Genomic DNA, 19,198 nt, shown 5'->3' with positions numbered 1-19,198 from the left:
TCATCATCATCATAAATCGTATTTATTGAGCGCTTACTGTGTGCAGAGCACTGTACTAAGCGCTTGGGAAGTACAATTTGGCAACATATAGAGACAGTCCCTACCCAACAGTGGGCTCACAGTCTAAAAGACTCATGGAAAGCTTATAGGCCTGGGACTCAGGAGACATTGGTTCTAATCCTAATTTTACCACTCGCCTGATGCGTAACCTTGCGCAAGTCATGTAATCTTGCTGTGCCTCAGTTTCTTCAACAGGAAAGTGGAGATTAAATGCCTCTTTTCCCTCCCCTTTGGCTGGGAGCCCTATGTGGGACAGGGACTGTATGTATCTCATCATTTAGCCCAGTGCACGGCACACAGTAAGTGCTTTACAAATACTACAAATCTAATTTTGGCATTATTATTGCTCCCCAACACACACCTCTCCCTCTCTATTCCCTTCCCCTTATAAAATACTCCATGGAGAAAATGGCTTGGAGATGCCACAAGGCCACCCTGCTTTTGAAGGTCACAGCAGAAGCGGGTGCCTTGGGGCTCGCCCTACTGCAGGAAGCAAGAATCTCAGAAGCAGCACCAGCTTGGGAGTCAGAAGGACCTGGGTTCTAATCCCAGCACCACCACTTGTCTGGTATGTGACTTTGGGCAAGCCATTTCACTTCTTAGTGCCTCAGTTACCTCATCTGGAAAATGGGGAATAAACACTGTGAGCCCCATGTGGGACAGAGACCATGTCCAACCTGATAACTGTTATCTACTTCAGCACGTAGTACAGTGCCTGGCATGTAGTAAGCGCTTAACAAAGGCTATAAAGCCACACTTTTTCCAGTCAACAGGAACAGGCCTGAGTTCTGTTGCACTAAAAGGAGGGGGAGGTGAGTTATTGCTTCTGTGGGTGAGGCAGGCTTTTATCCTGGTGCTGCAGCTTATGTGATGCTGACCCTCATTAATGGTAATAATAACAATTACTGTATTTGTTAATTGCTTACTATCAAGCACTTTACTATTAGGGTGCGTACAAGTTCCACATGGGGCTCACGTTCTGAAAAGGAGGGAGAACAAATAGTGGATCCCCATTTTGCAGACTAGGGAACCGAGGCACAGAGAAGTGAAGTGGCTTGCCCAACGTCACCCAGCAGGTATGTGGCGAAGCTGGGATCAGAACCAGGCCTGGTACTCTTTCCGGTAGACCACACTGCTTCTATTTCCTATCACTCATTACCTTTGAGTGCCGACGTGGCTCTTGTGAGGCATTTCCCCATCTAGAAGACTGGAAGCCGGCGGCTGTAGATTTGGTCCTCACCACTACCATCGACCCCGCTGCTTCAGAGAAGAAGCGTGAGGCGGCAGTGGAGGCAGTCCAAGTCAGTAAGACAAGGCGAATCCACGCTGCTGCCCGGACCTCAGCTCTCCATCATTCGTTTGTGGTTTTTTGAGCCACGAGCTCGTTCCCCATCTCAACGAACAAAATCTTCAACTTCGCAGTGAAAGACCACCCTGCGTCTCTGTCTTGCAACTCCAAGAAAAATCCAAAATTAGAGGTAAGCATCCTCTATACTGTGTCTCAAGTCCAGCCACAGTCTTTTTCAGTAACTGCATTTTTTTCAAACCACCTCTCCCACTGACTGCTTTCCAGGATCCATTCCTAATCGACTCCCTCCCTCCGCCAGATTCCCAGTGGATATTGTTGAACTCTCTTCTCTCGCCGTTCTTTTTGCGCGTGGACCTCGGTTACTCTGGAAATCAGCAGGTGAAAGCAGTGACACAGGTGAATGTTCCAGGTGATTTTTTTTTAATGGTATTTGTTAATCGCTTTACTTCCATGCCAAACGCTATACTAAGCTCTGGAGCAGATACAAGCTAATCAGGTTGGATACAGGGCTCTGTCTTCATCCGCATTGTATAGGTGAAGTAACAGGCACAGAGAAGGTAAGTGACTTGCCCAAGGTAACACAACAGACAAGAGGCAGAGATGGGATTCCCAAGCCTGTGCTTTAGCCACTGAGCTATCACGCTTTATTAGTTCAATTTGGCTACAGGAACAGCCTGCCTCTGTGGGGTGCATCTTCTCAACTGTTTTACCAGCCTCATGGGAGTCCCATTCTCACGTAAATTGAACTTTTCAAAACAGATGAGACACTAAGGACAAGCGTTTGATGTTCAGGTGAGGGCTATTATGGAAAGAAACACAATGTGGATTCTGAACAGGGTGATGCAAAGTGTTACACCATCTCCTCTTTCACAAGAGAATGTGATTCAGGATTGTAGGGCATTACTCAGGCTCCCGAGCCTTCTGGTTCTAGATATCAGCTTTTCTTTCACTGGTGCTGCCCTGCTTAAGAGCAGTCGTACAAAGAGGGCTCTAGACTGAAAGATTCTGCTGGTCTGCCAATTTTATTGTACTGTCCCAAGCGCTTAATACAGTGCTCGGTAAACAAATATCATTGGTTGAGGAACGCGCTAGTTTCTGGCCCCTGGTTAAGGCTGGGGATGGTTGAGTCCTTCCTGGAGAATGGGGATCACATGGGGCTAAGATGGGTGTCATACACGGACTTCTTAGATGCGAGAGCACTGTAGTTGGGGAATTCTGTGGAATTCTGTTATTGCCTTTGTTTCTGGGAATAAATCCGGTAGGCCCATCTTCTCTCTGCCACCTTGTTAAAGCAGCAATATGGAAAAACCAGGACCAGGCCAGCAAGGGTTTGAAGTTTCTCCGAGTGTTTTGTCTCTATTCATTCCACTCATTCTCTAATTAAATCAGGACTGGTGAAAATCGTGTCGTGCTCTTTCAAGATGTAGGTTGGAAGGCTTTCATGGAATCTTTGAAAGATCTATTACCACTCCAGTTTCTCTGGGAAGGTCTTGGCAGGATGGGAATTTTAATTTGAGACATTTTGAATAAGATTTCCTGCATCTACCAACTTGAATAGTGCCCATTGGAAGGGGTGGCATGTCCTTTACAAGGGGACTGGGGGATCAGGTGCCAAGTTTTGCAGGAGGCTACCACCCCAACTGCTAACAGCTGGCTTGCTCCCTGTCTGTTTTTACTCCTGGGGAAGAGTAAGGCCAGGTAAAAATCCCTGCTGAGGCTCTGCCTAAATGAATCCTAGAATTCCAAACAGCAGATAAAAAGTGTTAGTGTGGTGTACATTTCATTCAAGCTTGGGGCAATGATTTAACTCCCAATGAGGAAAGGTTATTATTCTCCAGTTGTGCAATCTTTCCCTTGGAGGGAAAAACTGTACCTTTAATTGATTACATCTTCCATGTTCACCAAACCAAGAGAAGCAGCATGGCTCAGTGGAAAGAGCATGGGCTTGGGAAGCAGAGGTCATGGGTTCTAATCCTGTCACCGCCACACGTCCTGCCATGAAGTAGAAGTTTTCACTTTTCTGGGTCCATTGTAAAGAGACGTACCAAGCTCTGCTTATAAGTTACGAACCAAGAGACTTTAATATAACTCTACAAGTTCAGAATGATTTGTAAATCACTGTATAAACCAAACTTTAAGGCACAAAAAAGTTGACAAAGATGTAGCACAATGCAAAGCAGCCAATTGAAAGGAAGTTGGCGTTGTAACATAACATGATAAATTCATGAGCGTTCACAATTTTCAAAATTTGCTATTATACATTAGGACCTAAACAAGGGAGAAAACTCTGAATGCTGCCCCGAAGGTGCCACTCAACTATAATACTGAAAAACTTTACAGACAAGAGCCGCTCATCAGCGTAAAAGCAGGTGCCGGCAAAGCGTGACTACACAGTGACTGACGTGGTCTTCGTTGCGTACTCCTGTGAACGTGCTCTCTGGCTTGGTAGGATTTAGGGGAGGATTGTTCGCACTAAGTACTGCACCGATTTACCCCCTTAGATCCACTGCTGGGACCTGGCTGTTAAGGGACTTGACGTCAATTACAAAAAAAAAAAAAAATCAGTGGAAGTACCACCTAGGCATTAACACTACAGAACCTGGGAAACCACAATCAAAGCAGCCTTAATAGAAACCTCCTCCCTGCCAATCCAAACCACTGCTGTCTGCCACATGGTGGACGGGATACAAGTCCCCCTTTAGTAGCTTAGAAAACTCTAAAGCAGAAACAGCTCCACCCTGAGAAAGCTACTTCACTGAGAGATGGTGATTGTTCCCTTTCAGCTTTTCACGTGAATGGATTATTGACCTGTCATCTGTTTAAATGAAAAAACACCACCTGAAAAAAGTGCTCTTGGAGATGAAACACTACCCCGCAAGGTGATCGGTACTAAGCTCGCAAGACTGACGTGTCTCTTCCCTGACCATGATGATCAGATCACACGGACACCCACCCTTAACAGTAAGTACCAAGTTCTGTTTTCCGGACAGACATTTCCTTGAAGCTGAGTTGTCAGGCCTGGCCCGAAGCCCTAATATTTAAAAGCAGGGTTTTTTTTTTTGCTAAGTTGTAACATAGCAGGTACTCTTCCTCTAAGTGCAGAACCCCTTTTCAGTATGCTAATGGGGATTCTGATGGAGGTAGAGGAAACTTCACCTACCAGGGTTTGTTGCTGCTGGGGTAAAGAAGAAAATTGGAGCTGCAGGAGCTAGCCTAAAACACTCAGCTTAACATTGTCCCATTTCCTATAAAACAGTTATTTAAGAACTTATACCATTAATTTAAATTGAAGCCTAGCATAACGAACTGAATATGAGAATCAAGCCAGTAGGCAGGTGTGTGTAATGTAGACACATGCCTAAGGCTAAATACATCCAGAAAGAATATATTTTCCTGTATGCCCCAACATTTTTTCCATTGACCCTCTTTAAGCAAGGAATCCAATTTAGTTTTCCACAAAAACACGTATTTTGAAGAAATTCAGAGCAGGAAGGAGTATTAAAGCAGAGGGGCAAACGTTTCCTCTATAAAAGAGCTGTTTTTACCAGTCATACTCTCTATCGAGTTGGCAATTTTCTATCCTGATTGGGAATTTGGCACAATTTTCTTAGTCTTCCCCAAATTGTCCATTAGGCCTAGAAAACTGGTTATACGTTGTGTGCTCGTCACTTGGCTAAAAGTCCATAAATAAAAATTGGTGTTTTCCTCATAGAAACCTTAAATAAGTCCCCAAGTCCCAAACAAAGTCATCAGTAGATGAATTCTCCTGGTATCTCTTGCAGCAGAGGTTCTTCAAATTTAAAACGTTTGGAAATAGCTTTCTGCTCTGTTTTCTCCTTCTCGGACTGCCTGCACTGTCCCAAGGTATATGACGTCACTACAATTAACTCTTCAGTGACTATTGATTCCCCCCTTTCTGGATTCTCAGAACCTGCAGGACTTGTAGCGATCAACTCTTCCTCTTCTTCGAGGGCTTTTGTCTCTCTCCCAACAATCTTTGTCCCGAGAGAAGGCTCTGGAATCATGCCTTGAGTTAGCCATGGGTGTTGCAGACATTCTTCGGCTGTTGCCCTATTCCTGTGGAAAACATATTGCACCTGAGGTGAGGATACACAGGAAAACTGGCAGAAATACCCGTTCCTCCTCAACCCCCCAGGTTCACTGCTTGTCATTTTTCTTTGGCTGTCTCTCCATTATGTTTTGATTTCCTTATTGGTTTCTTCATCTGGGTGACCTCACCAGTCTCTCTCCTCCCGCTAAGTTTTTGTTTGCTCCATTTCCCACTTTCAGTGTCTCTGCTCTGCTCCCTGGTTTGCTCCCTGCCTCACTTGTTTTCTAGTCAGCCCATATGTACTCTGTACTGCCTCCCTTATCACCCCCCTACATGCTTTGCTGCTAATTCCCTTGACAAAGTAACCCCCAAAATTAGCTGGTGAAATTACATAGCCATTGGTTCACACACAGTGCTGACTTTCCTCCAACAAATATAAAGGCCTCCGTATGACCCCCCTCAATTTCAACATTTGTCACAGGTTTAGATCTAGAGGAAATGCATGAGGAAAAAAAACACGTGTTGGTTTCCCTCCTTTGAGAATCTTTCGTTTCCCTCCTTTGAGAATCTTTCTATGGAGACCAAAATGCACTCCCAGCTTTAAGTCTGATTTACCAGGCATAGATGTATGCACATTCCTCTTGGAATAAATATACACGGCTGCTCTAATATTTAAACTGTAATATTCAAACCATAAATTTTACTTACTCAGGTTTCTTAACTAAAAGTGCTTTGATGAAATCAACGGCCAGATCTGATACAACGTCAAATTCTTCCTCAGTGTAACTTAAGTTCATCTGAGAGATATTTAAGAATGTTTCTTGTTTGTCATCTCCTAAGAAAGGAGAAGTCCCCGTAAGCATGACGTACGTTAATACTCCAATGCTCCTAAATTTGGAACAAAAGTAAAATTACTTTAAGTGAAGAAAACACAAAATACACTGAAGTATCTAGTACATGCTATAACCAACACTTACCACATATCTGTTGCTGTGCTGATTGGATCGTAACTAAGAATTTCAGGTGCTACAATACAAATAAAAAGCTTTTTTAATGTTTGTTTTTTGGCAAGGCAAACTCATGAAAGGCATTTGAAATTTGAGTCCCACATAGCACAGTGTTTCTGCTCTGCTCCCTGGCTTGCTCCCTCCCTGCCTCATTTGTTTTCAAATCTTCTAGTCAGCCCATCTGTACTCTGTACTGCCTCCCTTATCACCCCCCTACGTGCTTTGCTGCTAATTCCCTGGACAAAGTAACCCCCAAAATTAGCTGGTGAAATTACATAGCCATGGGTTCACACACAGTGCAGACTTTCCTCCAATAAATATAAAGGCCTCCGTATGACCACCCCCCCCTCAATTTCAACATTTGTCACAGGTTTAGATCTAGAGGAAACACATGAGGAAAACACTTACTACTTACTTTTGTGTCCAGTAGAGGAAAAAAACAAAAAGCACCCTCAAATCCCTAAAGGAATCATGGCCACAATCATCAGAGGTTATTAAACTGTCCCCGGGCATTAGGTGTCTGCTCATCCTGGGTCTCTGATAAGATCGGACAGTTTAAGTCCGAAAATGGTTTCTTCCCCTAAACTCTCTGTTCCCCTTTCACCCCCATACATGGGACCCAAGCACTTCTGACCTGTCAGCTCCTGGCTGCAAAGAATTCAGTGGCTACCCAAGTCCCACATGACTCCCCTGCTCCCCGCCACCTTCCGCACAGGGAAGCAGCATGACTTAGTGGATAGAGCCCAGGATTCGGGTTCTAATCCCAGCTCTGCCATTTGTCTGCACCTCAGCTGCCGCATCTGTGAAATGGGATTAAAACTGAGCCCAACCTGATTAGCTTGTGTCTAGAATAGTGCTTGCCACACAGTAAGCGCTTAAATACCATCATCATCATTCTTATCTCTCCCTGTATGTCTGGTCTCTACATCTAACAGTGGTTTCCTTGACTGAAAGATTGTCGCGATTTGCTGTGAACAGAGAGCATACACACACTTTGGGCCGCAGAAAGCCAAATAACTTATTTATGAAGTCCAAAGAAGCACAGGACAGTGAAAACAAGACTGGTTTATCTTGATCTAGCATGGCTGATTGCAAACACTGATCTTGTGCTCAGGACCCCCAAAAGGAGTTCCACCCCAAGACTCCCTCACCGTTTTGACATTTTTGAATAGCAGCCTGTGTTTTAAAAAGCGTCTTCTGTAGTATCTAGTCACTGGGCTTGGGTGGGATGGTCGAACTTTCTTTGGGCAGCAGGAAAGTGATATGTCAAACATTAAAGTGAGGATAGGTATCCCACTCTTCTCACTCCTCCCAGCACCACTTTATCTGGAAGCCACTACCGCACTCCTCCTCCTCCTCCTCCACTACTCTACTAAGTAGTTTCATTTGATCTCAGGCCCACTCACCTCCCATCTCCTAATGACTTTAGAGCTGGAGCTCCCCTCATAGCCCCGAAGGAACGGCGGGCTTCTACCACCCTCCTATAAATACCAAGAATGCAGAAGAGGTACAGCATCTGCCAGCCAGCTCCCAGCCAATTAAGCTTTCTTGCTCTCCCCACAAAGCACATGATGTGAACAGGATGCTATACTTTGCGGACTTGAATCTCCCAGCCCATTTCAGCTTTTATCTCCTAATTAAAAGAGCTGTTTCAGACTGTAGAAAGGACTTTTAAAGAATTCCTTCTAAATCACAGGGCTCCCCGCTCTCCTAACACAATTGCAACATACCATTCGATTTGCTGATCTTCCTTTAGGGGCAAGGGCTATGAGCAAATGAGGAAGGAAGTGACGGGAGATGGACAAAAGGGCAAAGCCGTAACTAGCCCTGTGACAGGCCTGGGGCCCTTGGGAAATAGCTCTGTGCCATTGTGGGGGGCTGAATCGGAGTGCTTCCCCAAGGACCCTGTCAGCCCCCCTCCCCCAGGCTATAGAAGCAGTAGGGAAATGGTTTTGCTCTGCCTCCGCAACAGCCACAAGGCTATTTCACAAGCGGGTAAAGAATTCCCACGATTTCAAAGCCGCAGTCTAAACATCTGCTATTAAGCCTCTCTTTTGAAGATGATCTTCTTGGTCTCTTGCTTCCTAGCTGGGCTCCAATTTTTAAAATAACTCTAACACTTTAGGAAAAGTGTTGCTGCTAAAAATAACCCAAACCATCATCAATGGCATTTACTGAGCACCAACTGTGTGCAGAGTATTTTACTAAACACTGGGAAAGTACTTAGAAATAGATGATTTAGAGGAGCGTTCGAGCACATCATAGAATTCAAGGTCCTCGTCTCCATCGAAACAAGCTTAGGGTTGCTTTTTGAAAAAATACTTTCTGTATCTATCCCAGAAACTCAACTCAGACCCCTCCCCACTTCCCCCAAAACGCAGATCAACGAATACTTACCCACATATTCAGGTGTCCCCATAATTTCCCGAAGTTCTTCGCTGCCCTTCATAATTCTTGAAAGACCAAAATCAACGATCTTAATGTCACCCCATGGAGATTTGCTAGTCAGCAGAATATTCTGGGGCTGAAAAACAAGTGCCATGGAACAATGGTAAAGCTTATAAAGTATCAAGCCCTCAGTCACCTAACCCCATTTCCTTTAGTACTGCACTGGAGGCTTTTCAAATGTACAAAATTTAGTGATTGGGCACGGCTTATGGGCTGATCAAAAAGGCAACTCCTTATCAAAAGTTGTGGCTCCAGCAAAATGTATCTCTCAAGTGCAAGACAGTCACCCGGAGTGGAAAATAAAGAAGAAAAAAACACTTGTTTAGGACATGTTACAAATGAAGAAGCTTATTATTATCATTATTGCATGGCTTAGTGGATAGAGCAAGGGCCTGGGAGATAGAAGGTCATGGGTTCGAATCCCAGCTCTGCCACATGTCTGCTGTGTGACCTTAGGCAAGTCACTTCACTTCTCTGAGCCTGTTACTTGAACAGTGCTTAGCACATAAGCGCTTAACTAGTATTCTAGACTGTGAGCTCATTATGGGCAGGGAATGTGACTGTTTCCAAACACTTAGTACAGTGCTCTGCATACAGTAAGCGCTTAATATGACTGACTGAATGAACAAATACTATTAATATTAGTTAAGAGCAAGAAACTCCTGGCCAAGAGTTGCCAAAAATGATAGGACAATTAGACTGTCATTCAAGTTATAATTTATTAGTAGTATCAATAATAATTGTATATAGCACTTACTGTGTGCCCAGCACTGTACTTGGGTTAGATAATCAGGTCTGACACACATCCCTGTCCCACATGGAACTTACAAAAAGGGAGTCTAAGTAATTTTATTTTCAGTTACCTTCTGGGGAAAAATCCTTTTATTTTTTACTCCGCAGTCATTTAAGGGATAAAGTTTGCCCATTTACCTACTCAGAAAATCCCTATCAAGCCTGGAAATGCAACAATAGCATTTCGAGTTGCATTTCATTTGGAAATGCATAATCTTCAGAAGCAGCTACAGAAGTGTAGTTTTAAAAAATGAGATGTATTTGGATAAAACACCCTAGTGCAAAACAGCAATCCAAGCAGAGAATAATGGGGCTTAAAATTCAAACTTAAATACTGTTGACCTATGAACCATTCGTTTTCCAAATTATTCTGGGTTTTAAATTTTGATATGGTACTTCTGACAGCTTCACACTTTGGAGAAGGACAGTATTAATTTTTAAAATCAGTCAATTTACACAGATGGGAGTGGTAATGAATTTAATTTCATCTTTCATTTAATTTCACCTTCTACAATACAGGAGCCAACTGTTAAATGGTCGCGGTAATGGGGTCGAGACCCAGAGGGGAAGCTGGGAGGGCTAACTGCACTTCTCAGATCATCTCAAAACGGCCACTTGGACCTCCTCCCCATCTAAGCCTTTTCAGCAGAGATGCATAGAAGGAGCAGGAGCAATACCGGCTGGTTTCAGTTTCTGCTTCTTTTATTTCCTGTGCTCACAGGTGGAGGTGTAAATGCGAGCTAACCAGAAGTGGAGAAACCAGGAGGAAGAGAAACAAAAGATCTGGATAATCTGATAATTAGGAGCTGATTGGACGGGGACTGAAATCATCTAACCTTGCATGCCTGGACTCCTGGCTATGAAGAAAATGCCATTTTTTAGACTTTCCTTGTCTGGTTGATACGGGCTTTTACGCAAAGTAGTTTAGTGTACATGTCAGGTACGTAGGAAAAAAAACACGGAAGCTCTTGAATAAAAGAACAGATCACGGCAGAGTCAATTCTGTGGTAACAAAATGGACCCTGAAGGTAAAAGCTTGTCTGGTTCTTTAAATAAAGTACACAAGTACAGAGTGCCTGTAATACAGTTCAGTCACTTTGATTCACCATCTCCTTATAACAGACACCATACCAGGAAGTAGAACTGAATTCTGAACTTGCTTGGTTCCCTTACTTTCTGGATGGACAGGACCTTGAAGCAAATAAAGTGGATGGACGGCCTTGAAGGGGAAAACCATGGAGTGTCACCCTGCCTGATTCTCACCTCTGGGACCACTGCACTCCTTCCCAGTGCCTCGCTGGTCTCCGCAGAGAAGGGTGCAGAGGAGGCAGGGCTGAAGGAGGAGTACCTTAGTTGTCAAGAATAAGTGGTGCAGGCCCAGAGAGGAAAAACTGGCTGGGTGGGGATGGAAGTTGGTAACTCACTCACCTTCTCCCCACCCCTCTGTGTAGGCAGGAGTGAATGGTGCAACCTCAAAGGGTCAGGCCAGCTCTAAAAATGGCACCAGAGATAATGGCATCACACCCCATTTCACCTCCCCTATGCCAGAGAGAGGAGATGGGCATGAGTTTGCCACTGGAACCACTTCGATAGCCGGTCAGGACCTCAGGAGCAAGGGGCCACCCCAAGTGGAGGGGATTGATTCCCAACCAGCCACACCGTACGCCTGTGGCAGGACCTCAGGTAGTGGTCTGTCAAAGTTTCATTATCCCAGATATCAAACGGCATTGGAGCTATATGAGCCCCAGCCTAAACTCCGCTTTTCCTCAGCTCCCCCTCCTCTCCGCATCACCCCACTCACTCCCTGTGCCCTACTCCCACCTCCCTGCCCACAGCACTTGTGAATATATGTAAATATCTATAATTCTATTTATATTGATGCCTGTTTACTTGCTTTGATGTCTGTCTCCCCGCTTCTAGGCTGTAAGCACGGTGTGGGCAGGGATTGTCTCTATTGTTGAACTCCACTTTCCAAGCGCTTAGTACAGTGCTCTGCCCACAGTAAGCACTCAGTAAATAAGAGTGAATGAATGAATGAGGCTAGAAAGAGGACTAACTACGCCTGTGAGACTTCCTTGTTCTATTAGTCTCCCAAATGGAATGCACATTTGGGAGAACCTCCACGATCCTTTCACTCGACAGTTGTTTCAAAATCTGAAATTACGCATGTATTGAACGTGCTTTCTAAAAAGACAGACTGGCAAACTATACACATTGAGGTTTTCTGTGGCTTTCAGCTCTCGTCTAAAATTTCCTGCTTTCTCTTTTCCAAGATGCCTCTGTGTCAATCTCGGCCAGTCGTTCTAAATTTCTGCCCTAGTTTCCTATTCTCCCACTCCCCTTTGCGTCGCCCCAACTTGCTCACTGGATTCATCCCCCCTCCCAGCACCACAGCACTTATGTACGCATCTGTAATTTTACTTATTTATAATGTCTGTCTTCCCCTCTAGACTGTAAACTCATTATGGACAGGGAATGTGAATGTCATATGGTACTCTCCCAAGGGCTAAGTACAGTGCTTTGCACACAGTAAGCGCTCAATAAATACAGTTGATTGACTGGTACCTGCAGCTCCTCCCTGTCACTGCTGGCCTCGTTCGGGACCCGCAGTTCATTCATTCAATTGTATTTATTGAGCACTTACTGTGATTTTATTGAGCGATTGGGAGAGCACAGTATAACATCAGACACATTTCTTACCCACAACAAGCTCACAGTCTAGAGGGGGAGACTACCTATGGCCCTCAGCAACCTTCGCAGTGACTCTAAGAGGTTTGTGTACAAGCAGTGTTAGCACTGAGCGTGAACAATGCATCAAAATTACTACTTGTGGATCTTTCGTTTGCTGGAATTACTCCCCGACATTCCCGAGCCAATTTCTCTTTGGCCCAAGTAGTCAGAAATTGACTCCTGCCTACAAGTTTCTGACACCAACCATCATCCCCACAGCACAAATGAAAAACAGGAACACCGCTGAGCCCATTATAGATTTACAAGCACCACATAACATTAGAACCAAAACTGCATTCACATTGTAAGTAAATCAAGTCCTACCTTCAAATCAAGATGAACCACATTGTGCGAATGTAAAAAGGACACGCCTTCTAAAATCTGTCTCATCAGCCGCTGAACATCTTTTTCTTTAAAGGCCTCTTCTCTGTCGGCTACACACTGGTCAAAGATTTCGCCTCCCGCCGCACTGAGGAAGGAAAGTCATGTTTGTGATAATGTAGATACAGTCCTCAATTAGTTTCCGCAGGAACATACAATAGAAACAACAGTATCTCAGCCACCCTGGGTGAGGAACAATTCAGATGTTTAAATCTAGAGAGACAGGAAGGGTAGAGGTTTGAGGAATGGAGAAGCTTGGGCTTTTCCAGGCATCCTCTCCAACTATTAGCTTCTGAATGAGGAACAGCCCAGAGGGAGGGAGAGGGGAAGCATTAATATCACTTAACAATTAAAACTGGGACAATGACCAATGGTCCCATAATAACAGTGGTATTTGTTAAGTGCTTACTATGTGCCAGGTACTGTACTAAGCGCTGGAGTGGATACAGTACAGTCCCTGTCCCACGTAGGGCTCTCAATCCCCATTTGACAGATAAGGTAACTCAGGCCCAGAGAAGTTGATTGACTTGCCCAAGGTCACACAGAGGACAAGTGGCAAAGCCGGGATTAGAACCCATGATCTTCTGACCAACTCCCAGGCCTGGACTCTAGCCACTAAGCCATGCTGCTCCTTGTGAGCTCACCATAAGATCCAGAGATCTAGGGCCGGACAGTTGAGATTTTGCTAATTTTTTCCTGCTCAAATTTAGTATTTTTAAAAGAAAAGGACATTAGATTATGCGATTAAGCATCTTAGCAGTCTAAAATTAAGCATATCCCAAATTTCCACTAGACTTCAAACAACTTCCCACTTTCCCTCAGTTGCCACCTTGACCATCCATTCCATTTAGGGCCTTCTAGTCCCTGTAAGCGCTGCTGTAATTTATGTGTGCTTTCCCACTAGACTGTAAGGTCCTTGAGGACAGGGATTGTGTCTTCTAACTTCTGTTCTCTCCCTAGCTTTTAGCACAATGCTCTGCGCAGGGCAGATGTTCAATAAATCTTCACTTCAAGCCAGGGGACATGAAATCTGACAACGTTCCAAGGTTTACAAAGCACTTTCACCATTAAGAGGCATCATGACCTAGTGAAGAGAGCGCAGGTACCCAGCTCTGCCATTTGCCTGTTGTGGCATCTTGGGCAAATCACTTCATTTCTCTGTGCCTCAGTTACCCCATCTGTAAAATGGGGATTAAGACTCTGAGCCCCCTGTGGGGCAAGGACTGTGTCTAACCTGATTAGCTTGTACCTACCCAGCATTTAGCATAGTGCCTGACACATAGTAAGTGCTTAGCCAATGCCATTAAAAAAAAAAAAATGAGCTTCTTAGAAAGTCTCAGGTTGCAGTGACAGGAACCACACTTTCCTCCCACTATCCCACCCTCCCCTCACTGTCAACTACACCCAAGGCTGCTGTAACCTTTAAGCATTCTGATAATTAACCCAGCCCCACAAAACTTATGTAAATACCCATGCACTCTACTACCTTATTTTAATGTCTGTCTTCCCCTGTAGACTGTAGGCTCCTTGTGGGCAGGGATTTGTGTCTAACAACTCTACTGTATCGTACTCTCCCAAGCGTTTAGAACTGTACTCTGCATACAGTAAGCGCTCCGCAAATACCAATGATTTGTCGGTGTGATTTTTTTCTTCCACAAAAGCAAAGCAATATTTTGTCTAAGGAAAGGAGCACTTACTATTCCAGAACCAAGATCATTTCTGAAGTAGTCTCATACACCTCATGTAAATTAATGACCCACAGGTTACACTGGGCCAGCTCCAGGACAGCAATTTCATGAATTATTTCCATCCGACAATCTTGGCCTTTTCTTCTTTTCCTCATGAACTTGGCTGCAAATTCTTTGTCGGTGTCTTTCTTCACACATTTCTTCACCACAGCAAATTTCCCTCTGAAAGTAGAGAGTCACATCATGTCAGAATGGTCCAACGGATTTGTCGAGAAAAAAATGTTAAGTTTAATACAATGCGTTAATACAATCTAAAATGTCCAAATCATTTTAACTAAAATCACATCTCCCCCAACAAGTGCTCCCTGACTAACCCTTCGTTTCTCCTTCTGGCCCTCCCCTCTGCATCGCCTAGTTCCTTGGCTGTGTACCCCTTAATGATAATAATAATAATACAAGGGCATTTACTGAGCGCTTACTATAGAGCAAAGGACTGTTCTAAGCACTGGGGAGGTTACAAGGTGATGAGGTTGTCCCACGGGGGGCTCACAGTCTTAATCCCCATTTAACATGAGCTGAGGCACAGAGAAGTTAAGTGACTTGCCCAAAGTCACACAGCTGGCAACTGGCAGATCCTGGATTTGAACTCATGACCTCTGACTCCAAAGCCCGTGCTCTTTCCACTGAGCCACGCTGCCACTTGGATACATCACCCAGCCCCATACCACTTACGTAGACTGTGAGCCTTTTAGACTGTGAGCCCAGTGTTGGGTAGGGACTGTCTCTATGTGTTGCCAATTTGTACTTCCCAAGCGCTTAGTACAGTGCTCTGCACATAGTAAGCGCTCAATAAATACGATTGATTGATTGATTGATTACGTACTTACGTTACGCTCTGCTGCTCATATCTATAATTTATTTTCATGTCTGTCTTCCCCTATAAGACTTCCAGCTCCTTGTGGGCTGGGACTGTGTCTTCCAACTCTATTTTATTGTACTTTCCCAAATACTTAGTATAGTGCTTTGCACATAGTAAGTGCTCAACAAATACCACTGATTGGCAGGAGCCGAGAGTACAAGCTGGGCGGTAGTGAGAGAAGAGAGTAGACAGGAAAAGCAGCGGGCAGTTGAATGTGAAGAGAACTGGGTAAGCCATAGGGAGGCTTCTGAGGAGAGGAGTGCTTTGTGTTTTGGAAGTTTGTTGGGTGATTCATGTAGCTGTAGAAAAGGTCGACCGGAGAGGGCATAAGTCCTGAGGGACACCTACAGTAATCCACGAAGGGACGTCATGAGAGCTTGGAGGAGGGTGACGAAGAAGGGGTGGCTCCTTGAAGGGTCACCGAGGAAAACCAACATGACATACGTAACAAGGGTCCCGGATCAACACATTCCCTTGGCACAAGATGCCCAACTGGTTCGCTGCCAGGTCACAACTAATTAGAGGTTATAAATACCACACTCGGCTTGCCACATCCCCAGGTACACGGGCAGGACGATGGGTGAGCGGAAAAGATGCTTGTGGGAATATCTCCGGCCACTTTACGACGTTCTGTTCATGGCAGGCCTGGTTACAAGTAGCAATCGGTTCTCCAACAATGTCTAAAAGGACAAGCAGCGGTGCTAGTGCATAAAGAATGGGCCTGGGAGTAACAAGGACCTGAATGCTAATCCCAGCTCCACGACTTGTCTGCTGTGTGACCTTGGGCAAGTCGCTTAACTACTCTGTGCCTCAGTTACTTCATCTGTAAAATGGGGATTCAGACTGTGAGCCCCATGTGGGACACGGACTGGGTCCAAGCTGATTAACCTGTGTCTACCCTACTGCTTAGTACAGTGCCTGGCATAAAGTAAACACTTAACACGTACCATTAAAAAAATACAAAGCACCTTCTCAGAGGGCCTGCATTCTTGGCACCTCAGTGCCCTCCTGCCCACATCACAGACCACCGGCTCCTGGAAGCTGGGCTCCAAAACACCTGTCATCATCCCCACTCCGTTTCATTTGAGAAGATAACAGATTAACCTTTTGTCCCAGGTCCCATGAGAATCTTCTGAAAGCATTTACTTGGGTAGAAAAGAGCACAGATCGCCCTACTTATCACTTGGCAAGGCCAGGTGAGTTGATCCCGATGGGGCTTCTAAGCATTAAACACAATCTTTGCCCAACTTGTCTCTGCACTTGTACTCTCCCAAGCGCTTAGTAAAGTGCTCTGCACATCACAGGTGCTCGATAAAGACGATTGATTGCTCTTCCCCGCACCTTGTTTCTGCTAAATATGCTCTCACCCACTTCCATGCAGCCCAACCCCCTCCATGCTCACTCATTCCCACGCTTGCCCTCTCTACCAACTCCTGCCCAAGCCCTCGCCAACTCTTTTACCTACATTTTTTTTCAAATGGTATTTATGTGCTTACTAGGTGCCAGGCACTGTTCTACATGCTGGGGTAGATACAAAGTAATCAGGTTGGACGCAGTCCACGTCCCACACGGGGCTCCCAGACAATCCCCATTTTACAAACTAGGTAACTGAGGCACAGCAAAGTGAAGTGATGTGCCCAAGGTCACCCATTGGGCAGGCAGTGGGGCCGGGATTAGGGCCCAGGTCCTCCGGTTCCCAGGCCCGTGCTCTATCCACTTGGCCACATTGCTTCTCAATTCACCTATGCGTCTGAGCTAACTGCTCCCTGGATCTTGTCTTGTTTTATGCTGTCGAGTCGTCTCCGACCCATTACTGACTCCAAGGACACATCTTTCCCAGAACACCCCACCTACATCTTGCACTTGTTCTGGTTGTCTCCCTGGATCACTTTCCCTATTAATCCCTCCCTCTCCATAAGCTTTGCCTGGGCCCCTTCGGCTCAACACCTGCATCTCATTTTCAGATTAGCCTACTCTAGCCTTTGTTATGTCACAGTGACCCTGCAGACATCACCCTTGCTGGAGAAGTTCATTAAAAAAGTCACAGAGCAACAAGACCGTTCCCCAGTGTTTGTAGATGCCAGTGGCTTCGGGCAACTCTTCAAAAAAAAACTGGCCACCCCCAAAAAATATGTTATCAAGATCTTAAGGTTACTCCGTGATTATATGGCTGACCATGTCAGAATTAAAGGGCCTCTTTGTCTGATCCTTTCACCATTGCCAACAGGCTAAAGGGGGGTCTGTGAATTAAACCAGGACCTGTTTCATCTATTCTGTGCAACAATAGCCAACGGTGCCACAAAGAATCTGGAAACTGGGGACGAGGTATCATTCTGAAGCTCCAGGAGAGTCTTCCAACTCAGCACGTTAAGAGGAAGACCTTGAATTGAACTGAACTGAATTAAGCAATCACATTTATTGAGTGCTTACTCTGTGCAGAGCACCACATTAAGCGCTTTAGGAGAGTACAGGAGTTAATAAACTCACGGAGTTTACAATCTAGCAGGGAGTCAGGAATGATTTTGATTTTTTAGGATGAAGCACTGGGAACTCAATTAACTTCAGTCAACTGAGGTTCTATCCCCTTATGCCCCTGAAAGATCCTCTGTGCAGCCAAGGATAACTAGTGGCACTTTGATAAGCACTTCAACATTCACCCCACCTCCAGTTCCATAGTACTTATGTACGCATATTCTTACTCTGCCATTTCCACTATCTGTAATTCAATGTCTTTCTCCCCCACTAGACGTAAGCTCCTTGTGGGCAGGGATTCCAATGCATTGTACCCTCTCCAGCACTTAGTAAAACTTCTGCACAGTAAGTGCTCAGTATATATTTATATATATTTATATATATATAGTATATATATAGTATATATATTTATATATATATACTGAGCACAGTAAGTGCTCAGTAAAATAGTATTATTTTGTTAGTATGTTTGGTTTTGTTCTCTGTCTCCCCCTTTTAGACTGTGAGCCCACTGCTGGGTAGGGACTGTCTCTATATGTTGCCGATTTGTACTTCCCAAGCGCCTAGTACAGTGCTCTGCACATAGTAAGCGCTCAATAAATACGATTGATGATGATATATCACTGACTGATCGATCAAAGAAGTGAAAGCCATCAGTGAATTATGCTACCTGAACAGTACACATTCCAAAAGTGCAAGGATATACAAAGAAAACAGTCTCTGGAAGGCCCGCACATCTTCTGGAACCCTGACAAAATTATGTCAATACAGCATGGAGCTTCTGACCAAAGAGAAGGTCAAGAAACTTTAATACTGAACTCCTAAATGACTGCAAGACCTGGACCTACAATGAGTCTTCATCTGACCTCTAGAGCAGTTCCTGCAAGCCGTCTAGTTACCAAATAGGAAGATAAGATTACAGGGGGAGGGAGTCCTGGGATGCAGTCAGACCACTAACAGTCAAAGACTAGCAAAGTTCATCGTATCACACCTTTCCTCGATGAGACATGTGAGCAGCCTGGATAACAGCAGGGTACTCAGACAGTTACTGTGTGGGGTGAACTGAAGTGGTAAAACCAGAAACGAGATAAAAGAAGTGCTTTAGAGGTACGATGAAGAATAACCTCAGGTGGGGCAACATAGAAGACAGACCAGCTGAGCATAAAGCAATTGGAAATGGATTGACTCCCCAGAGCAGAGGTTTTGAGGGAACAGTGATACCAAAAGGGTGAAAAACAGGTGCCAAGCACCCAGAATTATATGTTTGATATAATAATAATAATGGCATTTACTAAGTGCTTACTATGTGCAAAGCACCGTTCTAAGCGCTGGGGAGGTTAC

General features: G+C 44.8%; 1 protein-coding gene and 1 long non-coding RNA gene across 4 annotated transcripts in view; one reads left to right on the top strand and one right to left on the bottom strand.

The window, feature by feature from the left end:
- The first annotated feature begins 1,138 nt into the window (after positions 1 to 1,138).
- LOC119939942 lies at positions 1,139 to 10,890 on the top strand. 3 transcript variants are annotated; one of them, XR_005454858.1, is made up of 4 exons: positions 1,139 to 1,538; positions 1,668 to 1,778; positions 4,153 to 4,330; positions 10,389 to 10,890. It is a non-coding gene; the product is annotated as an uncharacterized LOC119939942 (long non-coding RNA). The 3 variants fall into 3 exon arrangements; XR_005454859.1 differs by having other exon boundaries at positions 1,634 to 1,765; XR_005454857.1 differs by having other exon boundaries at positions 1,634 to 1,778.
- The window catches only part of STK17A (serine/threonine kinase 17a), a 38,545-nt gene continuing 22,771 nt past the window's right edge, over positions 3,425 to 19,198 (bottom strand). Inside the window, exons 2-7 of the mRNA XM_038759971.1 lie at positions 14,476 to 14,688; positions 12,722 to 12,866; positions 8,825 to 8,951; positions 6,398 to 6,446; positions 6,129 to 6,308; positions 3,425 to 5,446 (exon numbers count right to left, since the gene is read on the bottom strand). Coding sequence (XP_038615899.1) covers positions 5,119 to 5,446; positions 6,129 to 6,308; positions 6,398 to 6,446; positions 8,825 to 8,951; positions 12,722 to 12,866; positions 14,476 to 14,688 — 1,042 coding nt within the window. The 3' untranslated portion in view covers positions 3,425 to 5,118. The remainder of the gene's footprint in view (positions 5,447 to 6,128; positions 6,309 to 6,397; positions 6,447 to 8,824; positions 8,952 to 12,721; positions 12,867 to 14,475; positions 14,689 to 19,198) is intronic.

Source organism: Tachyglossus aculeatus, chromosome 18 (assembly GCF_015852505.1).
Source record: "Tachyglossus aculeatus isolate mTacAcu1 chromosome 18, mTacAcu1.pri, whole genome shotgun sequence".
In the NCBI taxonomy this organism is placed as follows: Eukaryota; Metazoa; Chordata; class Mammalia; order Monotremata; family Tachyglossidae; genus Tachyglossus; species Tachyglossus aculeatus.
This window is presented reverse-complemented; position numbering and strand designations above follow the sequence as displayed.